This window comes from Anastrepha ludens, chromosome X, assembly GCF_028408465.1.
Source record: "Anastrepha ludens isolate Willacy chromosome X, idAnaLude1.1, whole genome shotgun sequence".
Classification (NCBI taxonomy): Eukaryota; Metazoa; Arthropoda; class Insecta; order Diptera; family Tephritidae; genus Anastrepha; species Anastrepha ludens.
Genome location: NC_071503.1, coordinates 4,428,405 through 4,454,891, shown reverse-complemented (window position 1 = coordinate 4,454,891; position 26,487 = coordinate 4,428,405). Strand labels below are relative to the sequence as shown.

Genomic DNA, 26,487 nt, shown 5'->3' with positions numbered 1-26,487 from the left:
AAAATATCTAAAAGGACGACTTTAAGATTATAAATACATATTCAAATTAATGATACATATATACATTTTTTAGTACTCTTAAATATTTTATTGCAGTAAAAATAATACAAAACTATAAGAGTACAAAATATAGCAATATAACAAACAAAACTAAGAAAATAAAAGAAAGCTATCTTCAAGCTTTTAGTTTAAGTAATAAAAAAATTCAATTAAATAATTGCCACAAATGTTTTGTATCAATTAACATTCGACTAGAATCAAAATAAAATTAAACGATTAATTTAAGTATTAAATATAACGAGAATTGTTGGGTATGAACATTAAAAAAGAAAAGGAAGCTTCCTCCAAACCTCAAATCAAAATTTATCAGAAACTTAAAAAATTATTGCCATAAATCTTCAGTCAAAGAGTTTAAAAATAATAGTTTTGGTAGTCGCTTTCCTAAAATACGGTTTCGAGTTTTTCTGACAATATTCCCAGCCTTCGAAAATAATCTTTCAGCTGGTGCAGAAGTGGCCATCACTGAGAGGTGTTTCAAAGCTAAGTCTGTTAATTTTGGAAAAGTTCCCTCAGAACTTCTCCATACATCGAGAGGGTCTACTTTAAGATTTGATAATGGCGCTGCGATATATAAATCTATCTCTGTATTTTTTGTCATTGACGTATTAGCAGCCATTATTTTGTTATGGTGTACCTGCCATATATCTTGATCGTCGCTGGCAACTTGTGATGAAACAGATGATTCAAAATCGGTCACCAGTATAGTATCATCATTCCTAGTATTTAAACTTAGGCATCGGTTGGTATAATTAATTGTTTTTGACAAAGATAATGGCTCATCTAAATGAATTTTTTTGAATCTAGGATCCAAAAACGTTGCGACTGAGAAAAGGTGAACTTTCTGTATGTTTTCAAATCTTTTTTTTAGTTCTGTTTGCAATGAATATTTGAATTGATTGGCCAAATCACTGGTTATCGGTATAGCGTCTAACAAAGTTCTCAAGCACTTGATAATAGGTATAGCTTTACTAGCTGTCACATATTTTTCAGCGCTCATTTCTTCGGTAACATTGTGAAAAGGCTTTAAAACTTTTCCAATTTCTTTGAGCACAACGATTTCGTTTGCTTGAAGCATTTGGGGTGCATTCGGATGGTTTATTAAAATAGATCCAATTGTGCTGCTCATTAACACAAAACGTTCAATCATAAATAATTGTGAGTTCCATCTTGTAGACACATCTCCGACCAAATGCTTCAATTTTCCTTCAACAACGCTTTCCTGCATTTGCATCTGTCGCAATTCTTCAGCGCCTACACCACTTTGGTGGAACCAAGTTACGATTTTTCGTACTTTATCCAAAAAAAGTTTAACATCAGAGGAACTCACAGAATTTTCAACTACTAGATTCAACGTATGTGCTAGGCATCGAATATGTTTTGCTCTGCCGAAAGTAATCTCAATAGCTTTAACCATGTTAGCGCCATTGTCTGTAGTAACACTCACAATTTTGTCATGCGACAAACCCCAATCTTCACAAACATTAAGAACCATCTCCGATAAATATTCGCCTGTATGATTGTCATGAAGCGGTTCACATGCGATATTCACCGATTTCATTTCAAAATTTTCTAATATATATTATAAAGTGAACAGTCACGCCTAAAAAACTTCTTAACTGCATATCCTTCCATTCATCTATTGTAAGATAGACGTTTTTAACAGACCGTAATTTTTGTTTAATAAGGGTCTTTTTTTCGTCATATTTAGTATCAATGAGATCTGTGATAGTTTTACGACATGGAACCTTGTACAAAGGAACGATAGTTTTCATTAGCTTTTTGAATCCTGTTCCTTCCACCATATTGTAAGGAAGACTGTCCCGGCATATCATTTCTGCGATGCTGTTTGTTATTTGTTTATTTTTTTCTCCATCTGAGGCATATGCTGAAATTCTTGAAAAAGCCGCTCCGATAGTTGATCTAGCCCGTTTTGGAGTTAACGACGAAGCCTCAGTGTCTGTCAATGGCGAATGCACCAATGAATCATTATGCCTCAAATTGGTAGTATCCTGGACATCAACTTCATGTGAATTCTGCGGTGATAAAAATAAAAACAAAATATAATTTAAAATATTTTAAATAATAACTATTACATCAAATAATGAGTTTTACCTCGTCAGCTTGTAAGACATCAGAATGTTTTCTTTCCATGTGCTGTTTCAAGTTTGTAGTGTTATTGCATGTTTTTAACTCTTTTGGGCAGTATTTACATTTTGCGGTTGCATTTTCCTTCCTTATTGTAAAATACTTGCGCCAGCAGCTTCTGGGTGTTTTAGCAGCGGAAGACATTTTTATGGTTAAACCAATATTTATTTCGACACTTCAAAGCTTCCAAGAAATAAATAAAGGCAGGATCACAATTCATTACATATTTGTACGTAAAGATGGCACTGATTTTTATCGACTTGTTCACATTAGTTAGCTTACTTATCCATTTTATCATCCGTCGCACAGATGGCACTATTTACAAAAATCGATTTAAAATGTGTAACTCATATAATCGATTTATTAAAAATCGATTTTCGCCTTTAATAAAATCGACTACAAAAAATCGATAATAAGAAAAAAAAATCGATTAAAGCAAAAATCGATTATTTTTTAACATCCCTAGGGTTTGGTCGCACAAACATTTGTTTGTATTTACTCAAATAGTAATAAATGTATAGTATAGGGTTATTCAATAGGTGCGCTTCAACTTTTTTCCGATAGGGAGGGCGAACGACGCAATATTTTTTATTTTTCGCTTGTCAATTGTAAACTTCATTAGTATACATTTCATCATGGAACGCTACACACTTGAGCAACGATGGCAAATCGTGCAAATTTTTTATGAAAATAATCGTTCTGTTGCTGCTACTTTAAGAGCATTACGGCCATTTTACGGTCCATTTAACAAGCCGTCCCGTTTTGGGGTTATGTGAAGTCATTGGTCTACAGTAACAAGCCGGCGACGATTTGTGAGCTCAGAGCCAATATTGAACGCGAAATTGCTGGAATTTCGGCCGATTTATGCAAAAGAGTTGTCGAAAATTGGGTTCAACGATTGGACTTCGTAAGGCGTGCACGCGGTGGTCATGCAAAAGAAATCGAATTTCATACTTAAATGTATATGTTCAAACTCGATAATAAAAAAAATTAGTTAAAAAAGTCAAACCGTTTGTGTTTTATTCAAAAAAGTTCAAAAGTTGAAGCGCTCTTACTGAAAAACCTATATATTATATGTTCAATTACATCTATAAAATCGGATAATATCTAATGACATAGATCTAAGAATTAGATGTACAGAGAAAACAAATTATATACGAATAGAGCATGAGAACATTGATGAGTTATTATAAAGCATATTAAAATAAATTAATTTCAATCTGTTTTTGATTATTATTTATCCTAATCACCAATCAATGACTCATCATATCCAAAACTGTGACTTAAGCGTGTACTGTTTCATAAATTTATATGCCCAAGCAAAATTATATCGCACTGCAACAAAACAAACAAATAACTTAACGAAACGGGTGAATTTACTTGTAAAATATTGGGACATAGCTCAATAGGTATGAATTATCGGACCAATAGGGATTATATGACTCCGAAATACAATTTGGTGAACAGATCCCGGACAACAATAGAAGAAGCGGGGTGGAAAAGAGGTATACAACCTAATACCAAAACGCTTAATATATTTACTGACGGCTCGAAAATGATGAACGGAGTAGATGCAGGGATTTCTTGCGCTGAGCTGGACATGAAGCGGCAAATTAAGCTCCCTGACCACTACAGTATTTTTCCAGCAGAAGTCTTTGCGATAGGAAAGTTTGCAGAAATAGCACTGGCAAAGACATTGAGAACTCCAACATAAATATATATGTTGACAGCCAAGCGGCAATAAAGGCAATAAACTCATATGAAATTTCATCGAAAAGCTTTCTTAGGATCAGGGAAACCATATAGAGACTAGCCACTGGCAAAAGCGAAAATCATGTGGACACAGAATGCAGATAAAGACGCCAGGTTTGTACTAACCCTGTCTAGAAAAGAAAGCAGAACTGTCGTAGGAATACTGACAGGCCACAATTTGTTAGCGGGACACGCATACAAGATGGGAAGTACAATCAATGATAGCTGCAGATTTTGCAATGAATTAGAAGAGAAGGGAATTCTTGAACACCTTCTATGTTCTTGCCCTGCATTAGCTAGAACCCGAATGAAATGTTTAGGAGCTCTACAATATGAGATATTAGAATGTCTCTCGGGGTTAGAGCTTGAGAGCTTACTCAGATTCACAACAGACGCAGGCTGATTATAAGAAGCCTACTACAAGGAAACGTAAGGGTCAAGCTCCAACTGGCACCATTAAGGGCCAATAGGTATATGTGATGGCTTTCAGCTAGCCAGGTCAACCTAACCTAATCTATAACAGAGCACGTCCTCTGTACTTTTCGAGCCTAGCTAAGAGCAGAGCAAGGTTGTCAGGAAAATACTCTTTTGACTCTGTTACGAACCTATCCTACGCTTCATAAGAGTGTCTAAATGGTTCCATGATATATAAATACTGAGGTTCCCGTGTTACGCAACGATACCATAATGGAGCTATATGGTCTAAGCGAGTTGGATATTTTTAAAACCGACTGTCACAAAAACCTGTCGCCTTGGGGCGAATCCATTTCCGTGTCCAGGATAAGGAGGAGGACAAAGCGTAAATATACTTACTCTCACGACTGAAGTCATATTTATGCAGATAAATCTTAAGTACAGCAAGGCGTCTACGGCTCCCCTGTGCCGTAGGCATGCAAAACTGCAAACAAACCCATACATAATAATACAAAAACCATGGGTATGCCACAAGCGTATCTGTGGTCTAGCTGCTATATCTTGGGGACTTCATTGCGAAGGGAGTGTGAGACCGCAAGCATGTATTATCATGCCAAGGTTGATCGAACACTCGATATTTAAAGAGCTGTGCTCCGGAGATATCGTTGTTGCCAAACTAAAGTACTGTAAGAGTGGGAACAGTGTCGAAGCTATCATAAACTCGGTCTACCTAACCTACGACTCTTTACAGCCACCTCCTTGGAGGTAGCTAAGAGAAGTATTCAAGTATGCGGAATTCAATAATCTGGGGCTAATAGTGGGCTGTGATGCAAATTTCTAGAACAATGTATGAGAAAGCAGCAAATGCAACCCCAGAGGTCTCAAGTTACTGGATTTTATCCTGTCATCTGATTTGGTAATTCAAAACACTGGTAACAAACCAACTTTTGTGACCAAGAGAAGACAAGTGGTGATTGATTTAACATTAACCAATAGGTCAGTTGGAAATCAAATCAACCGATGGCGAGTTTTGGAAGAGGACTCTCTTTCTGATCATCGGTTTATCGAATTCCGACTGGGAATTGATACAATATCAATACCTTCCCGTACTAATCCTCAAAATGCGGACTGGGGCAGGTATGGTGATCAGTAGAAATGATTGAGAATGCTACTGAGAAATTAGAAGGTACTTTAATCAATTGCTTTGAGGAACTGTGCCCACTCAGGCAAATTAGAAAGGGAAAGCGGTTCCTTGGTGGAACCCTGAACTGTTGAAGCTTCGTGTACCACTTTCAATGTACCAAAACACAAAAAGACAGGCAAAAGTTTTCCATCCAAGAACCAACGTTTGTAAGGACAAGAATGGAAATATAATTAGTGGCAACCAACAAGAGATGATGGAAACGCCATTTCACCGAGCTCCTCCACGGAAGTCATACTAAGGATAATGATAATAACAATGAAATTGAGGATATCCATAAAGCTGAAATATTGTTTGAAGGACCTAGCATAACTGAAGTAACCACAACAATAAAGAAATTAAAAAAACAGTAAAACAGGTGGGGAAGACGGAATCCCGGCAGAGCTCATAAAATATGGAGGGCAAGTCTTGCACAAGCAAATACACTATCTTATAAAAACCATTTGGGAAAAGAATAAAATACCAAAGGAATGGCTAACAAGTGTAATAGAGCATTACATAAGAAGGGCAATAAGACTGAATGTCGGAATTATCGAAGAATATCGCTATTGAACGTCAGTTGCAATGTTTATGCTGATGAAATAATAGATAAATACCAGTGTTTGTTTAGAAGCAATCGATCGCCAATTGATCAAGGTTTCCTGGTTAACCAAATTTAAAAAATTTTTTAACAAGCGTCTGATAGTCTTCCAGGTCCTGTCTGGTGTTAAACAAGGATACGCATTGTCCGCTCTGATTTTCAACATTATGTTGCATACAGTTGTAAAAGATATTAACTTGTCCGGAACAATATTTGACAACGATTTTCAAATATGTGCATATGCTGACGACGTTCTCATCATGGCAACAAACAAAAGCTAATTCGCATATTCAAGCTGCTAGAAACAAAAGCAAAAATGATGGGACTGAATGTCAACGGCGACAACACTAAGTTTATGCTTCGGTCAGCACGTAATATGGATGCCAACAATCTAGCTATAGATAACTTTATTTTTGAAAGTGGGAATGAATTTAAATACTTAGGATTCGTTCTATCAGCAATTAAAGACACATCAATTGCAATAGATGAAGGAATTAAATCTGGTAATAAGACGTATTAAGCAAATATAAATTTGTTCAGATCAAAAATTTTCTTACCAATGCAGAAAATCAATTTATATAAAACTTTGATACGTCCGGTTCTTACTTATGGTGCTGAAATCTGGACACTGAAAGTTAATGATATAAACCAGCTATTGCGATTTGAAAGAACCATAATGAGAAAAATCTACGGCCCTATTCGGCTTGAAAATGGCACGTATTCGTTATAGAAACGAAATTAAAAACCTTATTGGTGGTGAAAATGTAATTCGTTTTATTAAAGCGCAGTGGATTAGATGGATTGGCCACATCATAAGAATGCCCAACGCAAGAATCCAAAAAAGAGTGTTTACTTTGCGTCCAATAGGAGGAAGAAAGAGAGGCCGACCAAGAAAGAGATGGCTTGGTGATGTCGAAACAGACTTGAAAGCGATACACATTCGTAATAGGAGACATGAGGCAAGAGAGAGACTGAATTGGAGGAGGATTGTTGATGAAGCTATGGTCCACCATAGACTGTGAGCTAAGAGAGAGAAATGGTTGCCAATACAACTCAGCTAATGTAGCGTCACGCACTCTCTCGGCGCAATATTATTTCTATCATTCTTGGTGCTCACCTGATTCTCTTGTTGAGTCTTTCACTCCACTTATGATTTTTGCCTCCAGTTGCGCGACCCACGCAGCACTAGGCAAACTCTCACCTTTGCTCAGATGGTGTTGTGTTGTAGGACCAACGCAGTAGCTATGAGACAGTTTCATTTGGTGCGAGAGGTAATTTTTGAAGTGAAACTTCTTTACGCGCGTCAGAGTATAATTTCAAGACCACGACACACGATCTAGCATTACTAAAACCCGTCACGAAATGTATAAGCCTGCAGCATACAACCTATTCTCTTTCCCCGCTTTGTGCGGTACTTCGTAGTCTCCCACTCTGTATATACGTATCACAGACAATATAACCTAGTACTATGCCATATACTACAGCCTACGGCTCTAGTATTAACTAGAGATTTCAATGTAAATTTTGCATTCGATGAAATTAATAGAATTTGTAGAACATCAACTGAATTTACAAATGAGTAATGACCGCTATATTCCAACAACAAAATCAGTAACAACGAAAAATGAAAAACAAGTTTTTTTACGCGATTTGTTATACATTATTTCTTTTTTTATATAAATCACCATTTATTCTGTCACGACACCGCTCAATTAGGGTTTGAGAAGCTGGTTATAGTCCTCAAGCAAGTGTTAGTTTATTATCAGAAAAAGACCGCGAAGATTGGAATTTCTGTGCAGAGCGAGAAAGAATACGTCTGTACTCTGGAACAGTTTTCTAATTTTTTCTCCTCTTTGAAGGATATTTTTTAGTTTGACCGGCACTAATTGCACGTCACGCCACGGCCTGACGATGATACTCCATTACGAAACGTGTAAACGAGGGTCCCTGCGGTGGGCGCCAAATATCTTTATGGGTGACTGGGGCACGTTTTTTGTTTTTTTTATAAAAATGAGTGTATTTTTCCAAGACTGAATCTGAACTAAACTTTATTTTCAAAATAACTTATAAACACCTGAAAATAGTTGTATCCTAATTCTAGGTCTTACTGGATATTTCTATCTTACAATTGTATTTATTATAATTTTGTTCAAAGATTTAAATTTCATCTTGGAATTTTGTCAAGACACATTAAATTCAATTTTTTATTGCGAGTAGCGGAAATCGGTGTTTGTTTTATCATTCTTATTGGCTTTCTTGTCATGAGTTCAACCAACGATATAATTCATTACAGAAATTTTTTTACTTCTAGCCTTTGATTGAGAGGCAAGGGCTATTGTTAACTTACATATATATATGGGTACATATTCACGAAATATTTTAGCCTTTGTCAAGAAAAATAGTCTTATGGACAGCTCTGGAGCGGAGAGAAGATGTGGGGAGCTCGTATTCTAATGAACGAGCCTTGCTTTGAGAAATATACGATTGAGTTTATGAATGAAATAGCTTTTCTTTTATTAAAGAATACTGTAGACTCGGGGTAGAGGGAACTAATTCGTGCAAGGGCTATTCCCTCAACCCAGACTATACCTTCAATCGAGATTGAATTAAGTATGTACAAAAGCGGATTGAGAATAAAAAAGTGTTTAAAAGTAATATATACATAATTGGCGCGTACACCCTTTCTGGGTGTTTGGCCGAGCTCCTGCTCCTATTTGTGGCGTGCATCTTCATGTTGGAGGAGGAGCTTTTTCATGGCAGAAATACACTCGGAGGTTTGCCATTACTTGCCGCAGGGCGACCGCTATTAGAAAAAAACGTTTCCTTCATTTTGGTATTTCACCGAGATTCAAACCTACGTTTTTTCTGAATTCCGAATGGTAGTCACGCACCAATGCATTCGGCCACGGCGGCCGCAATAAATTAAGTTAAATAAGAAATATATATTATTTTAAGAAGTACTTTATTATTTCTTAGTTTCCTGGGAGTTTTGCAAAGAAATATCCCTAGTATTTGTGAGAACAATAATGTGTTCGAGCGAGTGGGTATGGTTCTTCATCCAATCGATTTTTTTAAGAAAAATTTTAATTGTATGGTACACATTTCCTCGTTTATTCGTCATGAGAATCTAAAAACTCATCAGCATCTTCGGTAACTTCCTCATTATCAATAGCACAATTGTCATTTATCATATTTCTGTCCATAATTTTTTCATATTAAATTGAAATAAATACAAAGGCATAACAATCAATAAGAGAACGTTCGACTCTAACATAAGTGGTCAGTCGTGGGTATAATAAACAATAATATTATTTTGGCACATAGTTCATATTTTTTTTGTTCTTTAACATTACTTATCCAAAAGCTAATCCTAAAATGAAAATATAAATTAATCAGTAAACATCAAATAACAAGCAGCACACGATGATTCATTAAGGATAAGCTCCCTGTATTTGAGGCAGCTAGGTAAGGTTTTTATGCAGAGCTTTATAATCACTACCGCTCAAACTCATGTTTATATTTTATTCTATGTCTTTTCACCAAAACTTTCACAACGAAAATTTCTATAGACACTACAGGTACCAATGACGTGCTGAATATTTTCTGGGTTATAAACTGGACTAGGAGTAGAAGTTAATTTTTTCAAAAGGTCTTGCATTTAGATTAAGGAGCCCTCCCCTTGCACGGTAGATGAAACTTATAGCATAAGCAGGCAAGTCGTCACTGAAATAATTGATGTTTGTAAGTGATACACCAGGATACTTATCGTGATGTGTAGATTTTTTGGTTGAGTTTAAAAATACCGAAATTCTTTGACATTTAATTTTTCTATAAACTGCGGAATATATGCCTTCAAGGAAACAGAAGAAAGGACATTTAGAGATTCCATATTCAAAGTTTCATATTCAGTGTACACCAAGGCGTACAATCTCTTTAGCAAGGATATGCGGAAATCTGTCATTTGGCAGAGAAAAACAGTGCAAAACATAATTCATATGAGCTTTGAGAGTATGGTTTCCATGTGGATCACATAATTCGGCGTACTTGCAAGCAAAAATATTAGTTTTTTTAATATAGAAACGCAAAGGTTTCTCTACTGGCTCAAATTTGTCAACCCGGAAACCTGTGCACCATAAAACATAATCGATCTTAAGCACGCAACATGTAATTTTGGTCAAATTGCACAATTTTTCAATGTTGTTGTGAAACTATTTGCTGTCTCAAGCCACTGATAAGAACATCATTATCGAAACTCTCATCATTCTATTCAGGCTATTCATAATTTAGTAAAGGATACCAGCATTTTGGTGTAACGTTGGTATCGACTTTTTGTCGTGCTTGGGCCAAAAGACATATTTCAAAGTGAGTTTTTTTTGAAAAGGCGGCTAAGTTGTGTTTACCAATAGTTGATTTTAATAAATTTGTTCTATAGTGCAACTTGATTAATCTCATAACATTCTGGACCAACGGCTAAAGCCACATTCTGTTTTTAATAACTCTTCATTTGGATGACAAGGCGCATTATTTAAGATCAGAACAGCTTTGAATGGTTAACGCACCTGTAGTAGGAATGTTGTAGCCTAAGGAATATCAGAAAATTTTAATTTAGTTGAATTTGTAAGATTTGTATGTTGAAATTTAATAAATTTAATTTGCTTTGGTACAAATGATTTGTGGAACCATTCATGAAAAATATTGGCAGTCATACATGCTCTTTTTGAGCTCCTTTAGTTCAAGGGAAGCTAAAAATCTCTGAATGATCGTGGTTTTTTCGCTTGGCCTATTACTAATACTATTAGTGTTTGCTAATTGCATTATTAAAAGCTTATGCTATGACTCTCGCCTTTTCACTTCTTCTTCCCAAGCATTTTTTCATTTGAGGTAACGTATGTTTGGCAGTAGTTTCTAAGCCAACTTCGTCGGCGTTATAAATTTGATTTTCATTTCACTGTAAATAGTTTTTTAGTCGTCGAAACTTTGCTTTAAACACTGGCAGTGCTTTCTGACCAGAAGACAGTTTTTCATCAAAAATTGTCTCCAGCCTAATTTCGAATTTAGCCTTGAAACCATTAAGCCAACCAGAACTTACATTAAAGCCGCTTCCATTTCCATACATTTTTTCATGCAGTTGTTTAGCTTTTCCCTTTATAAATTGCGAGATATTGAAACATGCCGGATTCTTTGCTTTTTCTTCTATGTCAGCAAACCCACCCTTCTACAGAAAGTTTTGTTTTATAGTGCACGCTGACGATGCCTTTAGAAGCATTATTTGACCACTTTAAATGCAAGGTTTTTATCGAGCTTTTATATAATTTCACTTTTTCTTTTAAGTGGTAAAAACATTTTAACTTTCACAGTCAACTACATATATCGTCCCCTTAGTATTAAAATAGCCTATAAATTTTTTGATGTTTTGAGAAAATGAATTTCAAACTTTTTGTCGAAAGTAGCTCTCACTCAAATTTCGTTATGTCTGTAAATATTTATTATTTTTTGACTGACGTTTTGACCCACTTTGTGGAACTAGAATTTGACAACATTTTGACCACATATAAAATCGACGATGGAGAATCCAAAAATTCAATAAAAAAATAATAGCCTATGAGCACATAGGCTATTGTTATACTAAGGGGACGATATAAAGAATTTCTATCGGCTGTGCTTTCCTTTTCTACCACGATATATTTGCTTATAATGTCTAAGTGCGTGGACCGAATTTAAAAACTGTAACACGCAAATGTAGTCACTATATCAGCCTTTTGATTTATATTACTTTTTATGAATTAAAATTAAGAATTAATAGCAATATTTAACGTTAAAAATGCAGTTTTTTTGCATAAGCTTAAAAAAATGCCCTATTACAGACGCTTATTTCACATAAATACAAACACAGAAAAGTAACAAAATCACTTATAATCATTCTTTATTACATTAAGATTCGATTTAAAGCTATTTTTACTAAATAATAGTCCAAATTCTATTAAAATTCTATTATTACAAATGTTCTTCTAACCGTTTGTAATACCGTGCAGAATAAATTTGAGGAGCGAACTGTCAAACGAACGATGAGAGGAGAAGAACAAAGCGAAATAAGAAAAACCCAGTCAACCAAAAGCGAACAATTCTTTTATTATTTATAGGGGCGCTTTTTTAGTTTCAAATATACATAATATTACAAAAACAAATATTTTTACAAAAACTGAAAATTTGGAATAAAAATCGCGCGATTTTTAGTACAAATTTTCGCCTGCGGCGCTTTTTTGATTTCAAATATACATATATATTACAAAAACAAATATTTTTACAAAAACTGAAAATTTGGAATAAAAATCGCGCAATTTTTAGTCCAAATTTTCGCCTGCGACGCTTTATTGTTTTCAAATATACATATATATTACAAAAACAAATATTTTTACAAATACTGAAAATTTGGAATAAAAATCGCGCGATTTTTAGTACAAATTTTCGCCTGCGGCGCTTTATTGTTTTCAAATATACATATATATTACAAAAACAAATATTTTTACAAAAACTGAAAATTTGGAATAAAAATCGCGCAATTTTTAGTCCAAATTTTCGCCTGCGACGCTTTTTTGATTTCAAATATACATATATATTACAAAAACAAATATTTTTACAAATACTGAAAATTTGGAATAAAAATCGCGCGATTTTTAGTACAAATTTTCGGCTGCGGCGCTTTTTTGATTTCAAGTATACATATATATTACAAAAACAAATATTTTTACAAATACTGAAAATTCGGAATAAAAATCGCGCGATTTTTAGTCCAAATTTTCGCCTGCGGCGCTTTTTTGATTTCAAATATACATGTTTATAACAAAAACAAATATATTTACAAAAAAAAAAAATGTATAAATAGTGAAATAATGCAAAATCGGACAATTTTTTACCTAAATTTTCGCCATCGGCACTCATAACTTTTACGATAAAACAACGTTTTCATAAGTGCTATGAAATATAAAACCTAAGTTAAATGCTTGCTGGGTTGACGACTGCTGTATACTCTTCTCTTCAACTGTATTTCAGTACAAACTGCAAATGCGGTCGGAAAAAACTTAATTTTTAAACTTCTCCTGGGGGTTCTATAGGGACACTAGGAGGTTGGGGCTCTCACAGTTATAATGGTGTGACTTTGCTCTTTCTAATGGGCGGGGTGGGTGGTGCCACGCCTCCTCCCCCTCCGACCCCCATTCAAATATATCGTGGTAGTAAAGGAAAGTTTTGCCTTTCTATCTTTTTATCAAATCTTCGCACATCCGTTTTAACGCAATGGACAATACTAATTCACTTTGCACTGGACAATGTATACAAATATGTACTTATACATTTATAGTATATAGTATTTAAGTATAAATTTTATACTGATATTCTGACATAACTGAGATTACACACAAACTGCGAAGTTCCCTCTACTCAGGTTCCCTCTGCAGAGCACTCAATGGAAGAATTTTGTGGTGCCCTCAATCGAGTAGTTCTCTCAATCCGCGTTTACCTCAACTCCCAGGCTACTGCATTTTAGAATGGAGCATGCTGCTGCTTCCGGGCCTATGAAGGTACATATTTTGGTTTTGTAAGTACAATATTTGAAATTTCGACAGGCGGATGACAACTTTCATTGAATGGCAAAGGACATATCTTTTTATTTACATTTTTGGGTATATATGCATAAATATGTATGTACATGCACGATAAGTATCAAAATATCTACTTTCATGTTACAAATACTAAAGGAAAATATCTATGAAATATTTTATATACACACAAATCCTACAAAAATAAAAATAAACAAAATATTACCATAGCATCAAATATGTTACATTTTTTTTTTTTTTTTTTTTTTATAACTTACTTTATTTGCAATCTATCTACTATAAGACATTCAGCAAATTAGATCTTATAAGATAAGACAAAACGACACCGCACTTACTTCGCGTCGATTTCATTTTGTGTATACGAGTAAAAACATCGTTGCTCGCCTCCACACCTCACAGCGATGACCTTCCTTTTCTTTTCACCCGACCGACCTCTTCTAAATGCCCGTTTGCCAAAAATTGAACGATTGTGACTCTATCTCATTACATACTCAATACTTCACGTTAGCTCTTTCTCAGTGTCAAGGTCATTGTGGCTGTTGTTGTATTCACCATTGCTCGTTTTGAGCTCTTGTTAATTCCTTTGATGCAAGAGTTGAGTACTACAGGTGAAGTCTTCCCAAAACAGTCACCCTATTTTGCGCGATTTTGACAAATCTGACGTCAGGTCCCTCCTTCTTATCACCTGGCGCGATAGTCGCTTACGCGATTTTGGCCGACATTAACAAAGCACGCCAGTCGTTTCTTTCTCGTGCTAACCGGCGTCAGTTGGACACACCAAATGAAGCTAAGTCCTTTTCCACCTGATCTTCCTAGCCTATATCTTCCACTTCCTCTGCTCACACCAGCTAGTACGGCATCGATTAATTTCAGAGCCGGAGCTTTTGTTTCTATTCGGTCGACATGGCTTAGTCAACAAACCCGCTGGATCTTTATTCGTTGCGCTACGTCTCTATCGTCGTAAAGCTCATACAGTTCATTGTTCCATCGCCTACGATACTCGCCGTTGCCAAGGTGCAAAGGTCCAAACATCTTCCGCAGAATCTTTCTCTCAAACACTCCAAGGGTCGGCCGATAACGCGTTGCTCTCGTCCACGCTTCTGTGCCATACGATAGGACGGGCATGATGGGAGCCTTGTACAGTGTTAGTTTTATTCGTCGAGAGAGGAATTTACTACTCAATTGCCTACTTAGTCCAAGGTAGCACTTGCTGGGAAGAGGGATTTTCCATCAGATTTCAAGGCTGACATTGTTTTCGGTGTTAAAGCTGGCTGTCAACAGTGACGTGGGTACCGATACGCGAGTGCGCCGACTGTTTGTTTGATGACAGGAGGTACTTCGTTTTATCCTCGATCACCACCAGACCCATTCGCTTTGCTTCTTTATTCAGTTTGAAAAAGGCAGAACCAACAGCGCGGTTGTTAAGGCCGATGACGTCCCCCCTATCTGAAACCTTGTTTGGTATCCAACGGCTCAAAGAGGTCCTTCCCAATTCTGACGGCACTACTGATATTGAGCAACGTCATTTTGCATAGCCGTATTAGTTTTGCGGGGATACCACATTCTGACATTGCTCCATATAGATAGCTCCATGCTATACTGTCGAATATAGCTTTGAAGTCTACGAAAAGATAGTGTGTGTCGATTCTCTTCCGCGGGTATTTTCCAAGACTAGGCGTATTGTGAATGATGGATGGCGGTCAATGATGGCTTTTTTAGGTCTGAAACCACACTGATAAGTTCCAATAAATTGGTTGATGGCAGGTTGGTAGTCTTTTACACAATATGCTCGCTAGACCCTTTCGACGATACATACAAGACTAATCCCGCAGTAATTGGCACAGATTGCAGTATCACCCTTTTTATGAATTGGGCAGAGCACACTTTAATTCCAATTGGCAGGCATTTTGCATAGAAACGGATACATGCAACATACCAGCACCCCGCGGCCATGTTTGAATAGCTCAGCCGAGAGTCCATTGGCGCCCGCGGCCTTGTTGTTCTTTAGCCGCGTTATCGCTATTCTCACCTCGTCATGGTTGGGTAGCGGAACGACAATTGCGTCGTCAACGGGTATGGGCATCTTCACATTCTCTATGACAAGCGCAGCTGTCACTATTGAACTGGCTCGAGAAGTGTTCCCTCCATAATTTAAGAATGCCCTGGATGTCAGTCACCAGATCGCCGTGTTTGTTCTTACAGGAAAACACCCCGCTCTTGAAATCTTCTGTAAGCCGCTGAACTTTGTGGTAGAATTTTCGGTCGTTGTTCCTATTGTCCAGCATCTCAAGCTCCTCGCTCTCGAGTATTTCGGCCTCTCGTTTCTTCTTATAATACGTCTCTCTTCCTTTTTCTTACCCTGGTAGTGATCCCACATAGCTCGTGTTACGATTTTTAAGTCATGGCGCAGCGCATATAAAATGAAAATCTGGTCGCATCGTCCTTCTCTTCCGTCAAGGCATGGGCGCAAATGAGCAAGATGTTGAAATATCTCACTTTGCTGTGGATTATTGCGAGACGATCGTCCACCGGAGTGAACGACAGTACTTGGAGAAGAAATCTCTCTCCCACAACAAAACCAATACCAAATTTGGGCTCCTTTACATGGCAGCTGGAGTGGTCGTCGGAAAGTCCTATGTTTTTTTGCCTTGGCAGTGATGTCAGCCTTTGCTCTCACGTGTACATACACCGGCCGGGCACTTTCTCTATTAAGGGACTGGACATTCCAGGTCGCTGCTCTCAAATAATAGTCCTTAGTTCGTTTTCAGGAATCGTTTTCAGAATAAGCAGTTCTCATTTGATGCTTTGGCCTCGTTTTCATTGCGGATTTTTACGTGGCGGGATCCAAACTCAGCGCACAACCTGATATCCTGGGTTGATCCGCTTTCTTACATCGAATGGGTGTTCCAGAGCTATCCAGAGGATACATGGGCGAAGCGCGGAAGTCATGAGCTGCTGCGACCGAATTGCTTGCAGAAGAATCGTCCTGACCACTCCCAAGTGAATAATAATCAAGTATTTACTTCCCCCGCATGCATGGACATCAACACACGAAACCATCCTTCAGGTCCCTTACCAGTATAAAACCAGCAATGTACCGATACTTATGACAGAGGTGAGCCAATATTACACTTCATTTTAGAAAATAAACTTAGTGTGTTGAATTAACGCTCAGAGCCGCCCTATAAAACAAAAACTAGGTAACAAGTTTTGGACTCAACCCTAGCCTGTGACCTGCTTTCTACCCACGGAGAGAGATGGTTGGTCTTGAGAGAAAAATCTCACTCTAAGCATCGTTACATAGACGTGTATTATCTAAGAAGCGTCCGAAAAACCGACTATGGAGTATACAACAACACATGAAGAGCTTAATTGCCAAAGATACCCACTCAAGATCTCACCACATACCATGAACTAGACGGAAGCCATGAATAGTTATTTGGAAGCTAAGTGCTCGGTTGTATGCCATAGAGGAAAGACAAAACCGCTTTGATGGATAAAAGAAATAACCTCGTTACGAAAATCCAATAGGACTCTATTCAATTTGGCCAACACCAAGAGAAGGTCTAAAGAGAAGGTCTGGCTAGCCTACATAGCTGAGGTACGGCAGGCAAGTCTTCACACACTAATTCTAACGATTTCAGAAGAATCAGTCTCGCATCTTTCCTCCTCAAAATTCCAGAAAGAATTGCCGATGAGTATTTACGGGTCGTCATACTAAACAGCAGGTTCTTCCCGACACAACTCGTCTCCATAAATAGCAAATCTAAAGAAACGCTTGTCGGGTTCGTGTAAAAGCGCGTGACAGAAAAAGAGTTTGCTTTGGTAGATTCTGTAGAAATTGAAGGAGCTTTTAATAATATCCATACAAGCGCCATAATGGGTGCTCTAGAAGATTTTGAAGTCAAATCATATGTTGCTACTCTGATCGAGACAATCAGACTATAGACTGTCAGAAGAAAGACAACACAATAATAAGCTGACAGGTCTGCAGAAGAATTTCTCAGGATTCTCTCCTCTCCTTGGCTGTGAACTCTTTGCTGCTGACCCTAGAGAGAGGGGTGCAGCACGCTCATTCATATTCTGCGCTCTAACATGGCCACGCTTAGTAAGTGGACTACAGTATCTCCGCTAATTTTCAATGGCGGGTAGATTCCTTTGAAAGAGAATGTTAAATACTTAGGACTCATATTACATACAACATTGGATTGCACACATGCAAAATTACGATCGGAATCAAATAGCGATTAACATATTGGCTTTACAATTTGGAAGTTCGGCCTATTTGTGTCCAGGCTAATTTGCCCGCAAAAATAAAACAAAAAGTCAGGAGAATTGCTCAACCTCTCAAGAGAAATCATCTCGAAGGTCGTGGCTTGTGTCACCGGTCATTGGCTGTCAGGTAGACACTCTTCTAAGCTAGAGTATTTTTTCATGAAGTTATAGGGACGAAGAGCACTTCCTCGGTAATTTTCCAGCCTTAGCTACGAGTAGAGCAAGATGGTTAGGAAAATACTCTTTGAGACTTACGGAACTACCCGGTGCTGGTATAAAACCCATGGTAAATACATTTTGAGGTTACCGTGTTACACAGTGGTACCACAACGCTAGCCATTGCCACAAAAATCTAACCTAACCTACCCACTTTTTATGTTATATTCAAAAATTACAGCATTTTATGTGTTTCTTAATTATTATGTTTTTCGTGTTCATTACTTTCGTCTTCCAATTTTGAACAACTTCATATATTTCAAGTTTTTGCTTCTTTATCGATTTTATACTGATTGTTCTTATTTTTATTATATGTATGTAGGTCTATAGGCGTAATGTAAGCTCGAAACTGAAGATTTTCATTTTTTTTTATTAAATACTCAATCGATCCTTTTTCCTGTTAGACATTACTGACGAATGTTATGGAAAATGCTCATTTTGACAGCACTCTCACGGAAAAAAGAATTTCGCATCTAGTTATCTATGCCCACGCCACTACCTTTAATAAATTTAGCTGTATCGATATGTCCATCGATCCTATTTTCTTTTAAAATTAGTCTTTGAAGTAAAAAATAAATAAATAAATAATTGGCGTTTGGTCGAGGCCATTCTCCTATTTGTGGCGTGCGCCTTGATGTTGTTCCTCAACTGGAGTTACCTACAGTTTTAAGCCGACTCCGAATGGTGAATTGTTTTATGAGTAGCTTTGTCATGGCTGAAATATGTATACTCAGAGGTTTGTCACTGCCTGCCGAGGGGCGATCGCTATCAGAAGAAACTTTTCCTATTATTTGATATTCATGCACGGAGATTCGATCCCACGCACTCCCGAATGGTAGTCACGCACTAACGTTTCGGCTACTGCGGCGGATGGGGTATGCTGTGTGTGCGCTATGCCGATAAACCGATTTGAACCCCAAGTAAATAAATTGAAGTTAAATCAATAATACTTTCTATGTAAAACGTTTTTTTAGGCTTCAAAGAAAATTTTGTGTATTCAAACTATTTATTGCTATAAAAACATTTCAAATTGAAGTGTGAAACGAAAATCAAAATTACAAATTTTGTAGAATTAAACTTTGAATTAAATAAAGACTTTACAACAAATAATGTGAAAATTCGATGAAATCCAAATAAATCTCATATGAAAAAAAAATTCATTTACAACAAAAAGAATTCAATGAAGAGTAGGCGAAAGCAATGAAAACAACCAAACACAAGTAATACGCACATACACATACTTTCTTACCACGGATCCTTCGCATAAAAACGCAAAAAACTGCATTTGGGGCTATTATATCAATTGTTGCTTTCACTAATTCTCTTATTTTTGTATGTTGCCATTATTCTCACATTCGCATTCTTTCTCACTTGCACTTTATTTACGTTATGTTATGAGCATCTCTCATTATTTGCATATGGGGGCCATATAGCGTTTGCTTTTTGAACCACCTATTTGTTTGAGAATGGTAACACCAATGACATGTCAAATGTGTTCATAATTTACTTAAAGGTTTGACATTTACGAAATAGGACGTTATACGCTTGAACAAAATTGGAAAATATTGAAAACCTATTTCCAAAATGGTGAGTCTTCTTCTACTTCCGCGGTTACAGTAAATGGCGAGCGTTACCGTGACATGCTCAACGAGTTTTTGTTTCCAAAAATTGAAGAGGATGACATGGACGACATTTGGTTTCAACAGGATGGTGCAACTTGTCACACTGCCAAAGTTACACTCGAACTTTTGGCTACCGTTTTTGAAAACCATATAATCAGCCGGAATTCCGATATCAATTGGCCGCTTCGCAGCTGTGACTTAAGCCCGTTGGACTATTTTTTGTGGGGACTTGTTAAGGACAAATGCTATGCGAACCATCCAGAGACGATTGATGCTTTAAAACACGAAATCGAAGTTGCCATTCATGAAATTGGAGCCCAAACAATCGAAAATGTGCTTAAAAATTGGGTTGATCGAATGGCCTACTGTAAATCCAGTCGTGGCAGTCGTTTGAATGATATTATTTTTTATTCATTCATGACAATGTTCAATCTTCAAAATAAAAATTAAAGTTTGAAAAAATATTCATTAGTTTTTTTTTATAGCCGATTCAAAAAGCAAATTTTACATGGCCAACCCTCCACATACAGTTAGCATAATTACAGCAACATACATTCTATTGCTATTTATTACATATTTACTAAATCTAACTGTAACATCAGGCCACTCTGACTGACACTCTGTGTCACTTGGTGTAAATCCATGAAGCAATAATTCAAGGTGATGTAAGTATCCTAATTTTCACCCTGTGTTAGCCATGTTGAAGCTACTTAATAAATCCGTGATGTCCTCTTGGAAAAGCTACTTTTCATTTCAGAGCAAATTCTAAAGAAAAAGTACTCAAAAGCGTAGAAATTAAAAATTTTGCTGAAAAAGTTAGCAGGCAATACTGTTTTGCCTATTCCATTTTGCTTAGACTTTTGCATCTTTCAATTCTATTGAAAGTCCTGTGAAAATCATTGTGAAAATTACATTGCATTAATTGCATTTGAAGTTTTGGGACTTTTGATAAATAGCTGCCACATAGCCACATTTAGGTACGTCTTTCGTTGCAGATTATAAATCTGATTTTTTGTTAATAACTGCTTAAAATTTATATACACAGGTGTGATTAGAGCCCGTTGCTGCCACCAATACTTTGTGTTTCATCAAAAAAAAAGAACCCAGTTTTAAATAACAGGCATTTATCCACGTAAGCATGATTTCTGTGACAAAAAATAACTAGTGGCGGCGCTAGGCGTCGGCGACGTCGGCCACCGCCGACGGCCTCGTGCCTGAGGGGGCCTCGCAGATAAATGAGTTACCTATTTATTTTCGTTTCGCCAATCATCCTGGCTTCGCCCTAATGATCGTTTTCACACACATTGCCCGCCACGATATTTGTATTGGGTGAAAATGTTTTTAAGTAATGTGTGTGGCATTTATCATTTATTTATTGATTGAATTCATGGGTGCAGGTAAACCTATGAATGCAATAAATAAATCAGTTATACGTGCAAAAGATCTTAGTTTAGCATATATACAAACATAATGTGTGTGTGTCCTCTTCATTATGAGCGTCCAATACCAATATCGAGCGCTCGATTTCGCGCACGGCGCACGAGACTCTGGACGGGGAATCCCCGTGTTGTTTAGTTTATTTATCTATATTTCATTTGTCTGTCAGAGTAATTTTCTTCATACGGCAACTTGCAGACTCGCAAGCGCAAAGTTTCTTTTTATTGTATTGTAAAGTCATCACCCCGACGATCTGGTGCACAGTTCTAGAGGATAAAAGTTTTACGTTATTTGTTATTAATTTCATACCTAATGTTAAGGTAAGTCAAGATCAACTTTTTAACGACTTTAATGATAGTATATTACAACCCAAAGCCAGAAAGTTGGATTTCCTGGCGTGTGTGAGATGGTGGCCGAGCCGACCACGAAAGTCTTGTAATCCGCTAGAGCGCGCTGCGGCTCGAGAGGGCCTCAAAAGTGGCTCTTCCTGGAGTCAAATGCGGCCAGAAAGACCGTACTTTCGGCAGAGTGATCATGAAAAATTATTTCGTCAAAATCAATAGTTACCTATATCTTTTATAAGTCGTAAATACTCGTAATATTAATAAAGAAATATATTCAATTTTATATTTACCTATATTAGATAAGTAAAGTACCTACCTCCTTATTTTTAAACCTGCGCTAGTGTTTTTTCTCGAAATAAAAGAAATATTTCGCCTCTCGACCAATGCCTTCGAGTATATTTTGTATGCGTCAAAATTCGTAACATTATTTTCACAGAGTTCTTTTTTCATACATACCTACATCTCATGCGGTGTTCCTACAATAAGCACAAAATCATATGAATAAATAGGTACCTACAACGAATTATTTCACTTCTCCATAGAAAGTGCTTATAATAAGTTGCTTCTGCATTACGTATTCAACAAAATAAGTAGGTTGGTACTACTTACCTTTGCCTTCTTAATATTGACTATAAAATAAAAATATTCGATCTGTGGCATGTACGTACATACATATACAGGGTGGTCATGGATGAAGTGCAAATACCATTGAGACCATCGGCCCGCGACAGATCAAGGGGGCGTTCTTAGGGGAGGTCTATATCCAGCGTAGATGCCTACCGGTTGAGATGATGATGATACAAAGTTGGCAGCTGGCTCGTAAATTTTGTATAGTCGTTTTTTTTTTCATTTCCGACAAAAAGTTTGACAAAAAATGTTCCGAGTATGTATCGTAATCCATGGTTTTCGTATTTTCACTTTATCCAGGACCTCCCTGTGTTTGAGTGGTGATTCATCCAGAATCCAACTAGCGCTTCCGCACCATTTTGTTGCCACATCCTCGTTACCAAATTGTTTAACAGTTATTTGCAGCAGGACTATATCCAGTCTGTGCGGTTTAGGAACCTTATTAGGTTGTTGACGTCTACGCCAGACAGTTGCTCGAGACTCTCGAACAGCGGTTTGCCCAGGGTTAATATTCTGTCCTTCCATAGGGCAGGGCATTCATAGAGGAAATGGAAGACTGTTTCTTTTTCCTCCGGTTGTTTACAACTATGACAGTATGTGTTGTGAGGGATGCCCATTTTGGCGGCTTGTTCTCCGATAGACCAGAAGCCAGTTATGACTGCCGTAAGTCTGCAGGTGTCCCGTCGTTTCATGTTTATTAATGTCAACGATTGCTTGAGGTTGTAGGTGGGCCATAACGTTCTGCTGATTTTGCATTTCGTCTGGTCTCTCCATCTACAATCTGCAATTCGAAGGTATTTTAGGGAAATTGCATTCTTGACCGCACTTAGTGGAGTGAATACCAGTACTGCAAGAGCGCTATTCATGGCAGATCCCCCTCTTGCCAGCTCATCAGCTTTTTCGTTACCTTCTATGTTCCGGTGTCCCGGGACCCAAATCAAGGTTACTCTATGGTTTCCACTCAAGTTGGTGAGGCTATTCCTACTTTGCTCCACCACTTTAGAGGTTGTTATAGTCGCGTCCAGCGCCTGGATTGCGGCTTGGCTATCCGCAAGAATAGCGATATTGCCCTTAAAAGAGAAATCTGCGATTAGTAACCTACAGGCTTCCCCAATTGCTAGTACTTCCGCTTGGAAGACGCTACTGGTATTAGGGACACGCACAGATTTTTCAATTCCAAGTCTATGAGAATATATACCAGCTCCAACACCACAGTCCATTTTACTGCCATCTGTATAGACTGTGGTATCGAAGTTGTTTAGAGAGAATCCCTTATTCCATTCTTTTTTAGATGGAAAGAGAGTGGCAAAATTCCTATTGAACGTTACCATCGGGACGATGTAGTCAGTCCTCACCGAGGTTAACTGAGTTTGTCGCGATAACCGACTAGCGTGACCATAAGTTTTTCCTTTCCAGTGACCCGCTTCATTTAACCTAAATGCACTCATGGTTGCCGTCTTCTTTATATGTAGGTCTATTGGAATAACGTGTGTAAGTGCATTGAGAGCCTCTCTAGGACATGATCTAATTGCACCGACCGTTATTGCACAGGCTGATCTTTGTATTCTGCCGAGTAATTTGGTATTGTACTCTCTCCCTAGAACTTTCCACCAAACTACCGAGCCATACGTTAAAATGGGTCGTATAACCGCCTTATACAGCCATAATGTATGCTTAGGTTGAAGACCCCATCTTCTTCCAAGCATACGTTTGCAGGCATATAAAGCAATTTCTGCTTTCCTTACCCGTTCTTCGATGTTTAACTTCCAGCTAAGTTTGGAGTCCAAAATTACCCCTAAGTACTTTGCACTGTTTGATAAAGACAGAGTTTGTCCGTTGATATTTGATAGGGTAAAAGTTGGTACCTTGTATCTGGTGGTAAAAAGCATAAGTTCTGTTTTACGCGAGTTTAAACTTAGCCCACATCCTGTGGCCCAAGAGTTAAGCTCGCCTAACGCCCTTTGGATGATCCCACTGATCGTATTTGGACACAGTCCTGACACCATTACCACCACATCATCAGCGTAATAATCATCAACCAACTAATCTGTATCCTGTAACATTGCGTTCTTACCAAACTTAACTAAAAAATATTTAAGGTTATCATGTCTAGAGGACCCTCTAGAGACAGAGATGTAGGGAGAAAATGGGAATCCGGTGCGTCAAAAAGAAAAAGAAAGGCTGAAACGGTTGTATCCAACCAGGCTCTGAGTTCCAGTATGATAAAATTTCTTAAAAAGCCTTCTTCAGGTGCCACTGCTTCAGAGTCATGTGATGAATCTTTCATTTCTGAAACAGAATCAGCTACATAGTTCAATGAAACTTTTAGTCAAATTTCTGATACAACTTTACCTTCAACATCGAGTGAATCTGCTGTGACCCAAATTTCTGAATCCAATAAAGAGTTTGAAAGTGAGTATATGTGTGAGTCAGAAAATCAAGAGCAAGATGTTCATTTAAACGAGCCATTAATAGACCTAGATCCGGGGAAGTGGGTATTGCCGCTAAATGATGCGCAGCGCCATCTCTTAATTCAAAACGGTCCCAATCAAGACCTAGAGTGATCTGATGAAAATTACCCGAAAGACCAAAGTAAAAGACATTTTTCTAAATTTCATTATACTAGAAAATTGAGTAACGGCGAAACGCAACATCGCAGATGGTTACCTTACTCCATGTCTCAAGATAAAGTTTATTGCTTTCCATGTAGACTTTTTTCACATTTGCAGAAACAAGTAGTAAAAGAAGGATGTTGTGATTGGAGACGGTAAAACAATAGATAAGGATAACGAGAGATTGATTAGGGAATCCCAAAAGTATTGGTATAATTTGTTTGAAAGATTGATAGACATAATAAACTACTTGGCCTCACAGAATTTGGCATTTAGAGCTCATCGAGAATCCTTGAAATTGAACAATAGTAAAAACTCTGGCAATTTTCTAGACTTAGTTAAGTTGTTATCTAAATATGATCCGACATTACGGGATCATATGCAACGTATTAATGAAAAACAACTTAATCAACTTTATCTGAGCCACGACATCCAAAACGAATTAATTACTTTAATGTCTAAATTAGTTATTAACGAAATTATACACAGGGTTAAACAAGCAAAATACTATGCCATCTTGTTCGATTGTACCAGGGACGTAAGGCGTGTTGAACAAAAGTCAATAATATTAAGATTTTGCAATTTGGCAACTGGAGCTGTAGAAGAACATTTCATTGGGTTTATTGACGTCGCAGACTCAACAGCAGAGTATTTAACAAAATCAATATTACAAGAACTGGAAAGAAATGATCTAGATATCCAAAACTGTCGAGGACAGGGATATGATAATGGCGCCAATATGGTCGGAATTAGAAAAGGTATCAGAACAAGAATACTCAATATAAATCCAAGAACATTCTTTACACCATGCGGATGCCACAGTTGGAATTTACTTTTGATAGATGCAGTTAACTCTTCAACGACAGCCAAAACATTTTTCGGCTTTATCAATAAAATCTATGTGCTGTTTTCAAAGTCAAGGAAGCGTTGGGAGATAGTAAAAAGTAAATTAAAATTGACTTTACAAACTCTGTCTGAAACGAGGTGGGAGAGTAGAATCGGAGCAGTAAAAGCAATATTTTTACAATTTGATGATGTCATCGAATGTGTGAATGAACTGAAAAATAAAACTGATGATTCCGAAACTCTAAGCGACAGTGAAGCAGTCCTAAAGGAAATGTTAACTTTTGATTTTATTGTTGCATTACACGTGTGGTATGAGATTTTGCTACGTGTAAATAATATTATATAAGTAAACTTTGGCAATAGGTTCAAGTCAACTTGCAAGTTGCTATTGATACTTTACGTACATTTTGTAGCTAGATTCAAGAATTCCGAAGTACAGGATTTGAAAAAAGCATAACAGAAGCTAGATTATTTGTGGAGAAAAGTACTTATGAAATTCAGTCTCAATTTAAGGAAAAAAGAATAGCCAGGAAAAAACGAATGCTTAGTTACGAACATATTGATAAACCAGTTGAATCTCCTGAAATGCAGTTCAGAGTTATTTATTTTAACACAGTGGTATAATATGCTATAATAGTCGATACCGAATGTCGATTTACAGCGCTCAATGAATATTTTGAGCAATTTGGTTTTATTTATGATATCAATTATTTGAAATCTATGCCAAAAGAGGATCCTCC

At 37.2% G+C, this 26,487-nt stretch overlaps 1 protein-coding gene across 1 annotated transcript; it reads right to left on the bottom strand.

Annotated features, from left to right (window-relative positions):
• Positions 1-227: 227 nt before the first annotated feature.
• Positions 228-1,604, bottom strand: LOC128869299 (E3 SUMO-protein ligase ZBED1-like). The gene has a single exon (XM_054111828.1). It carries the CDS (start codon positions 1,550-1,552, stop codon positions 383-385), a length of 1,170 nt encoding a protein of 389 aa, XP_053967803.1. The 5' UTR covers positions 1,553-1,604; the 3' UTR covers positions 228-382.
• Positions 1,605-26,487: the final 24,883 nt, after the last annotated feature.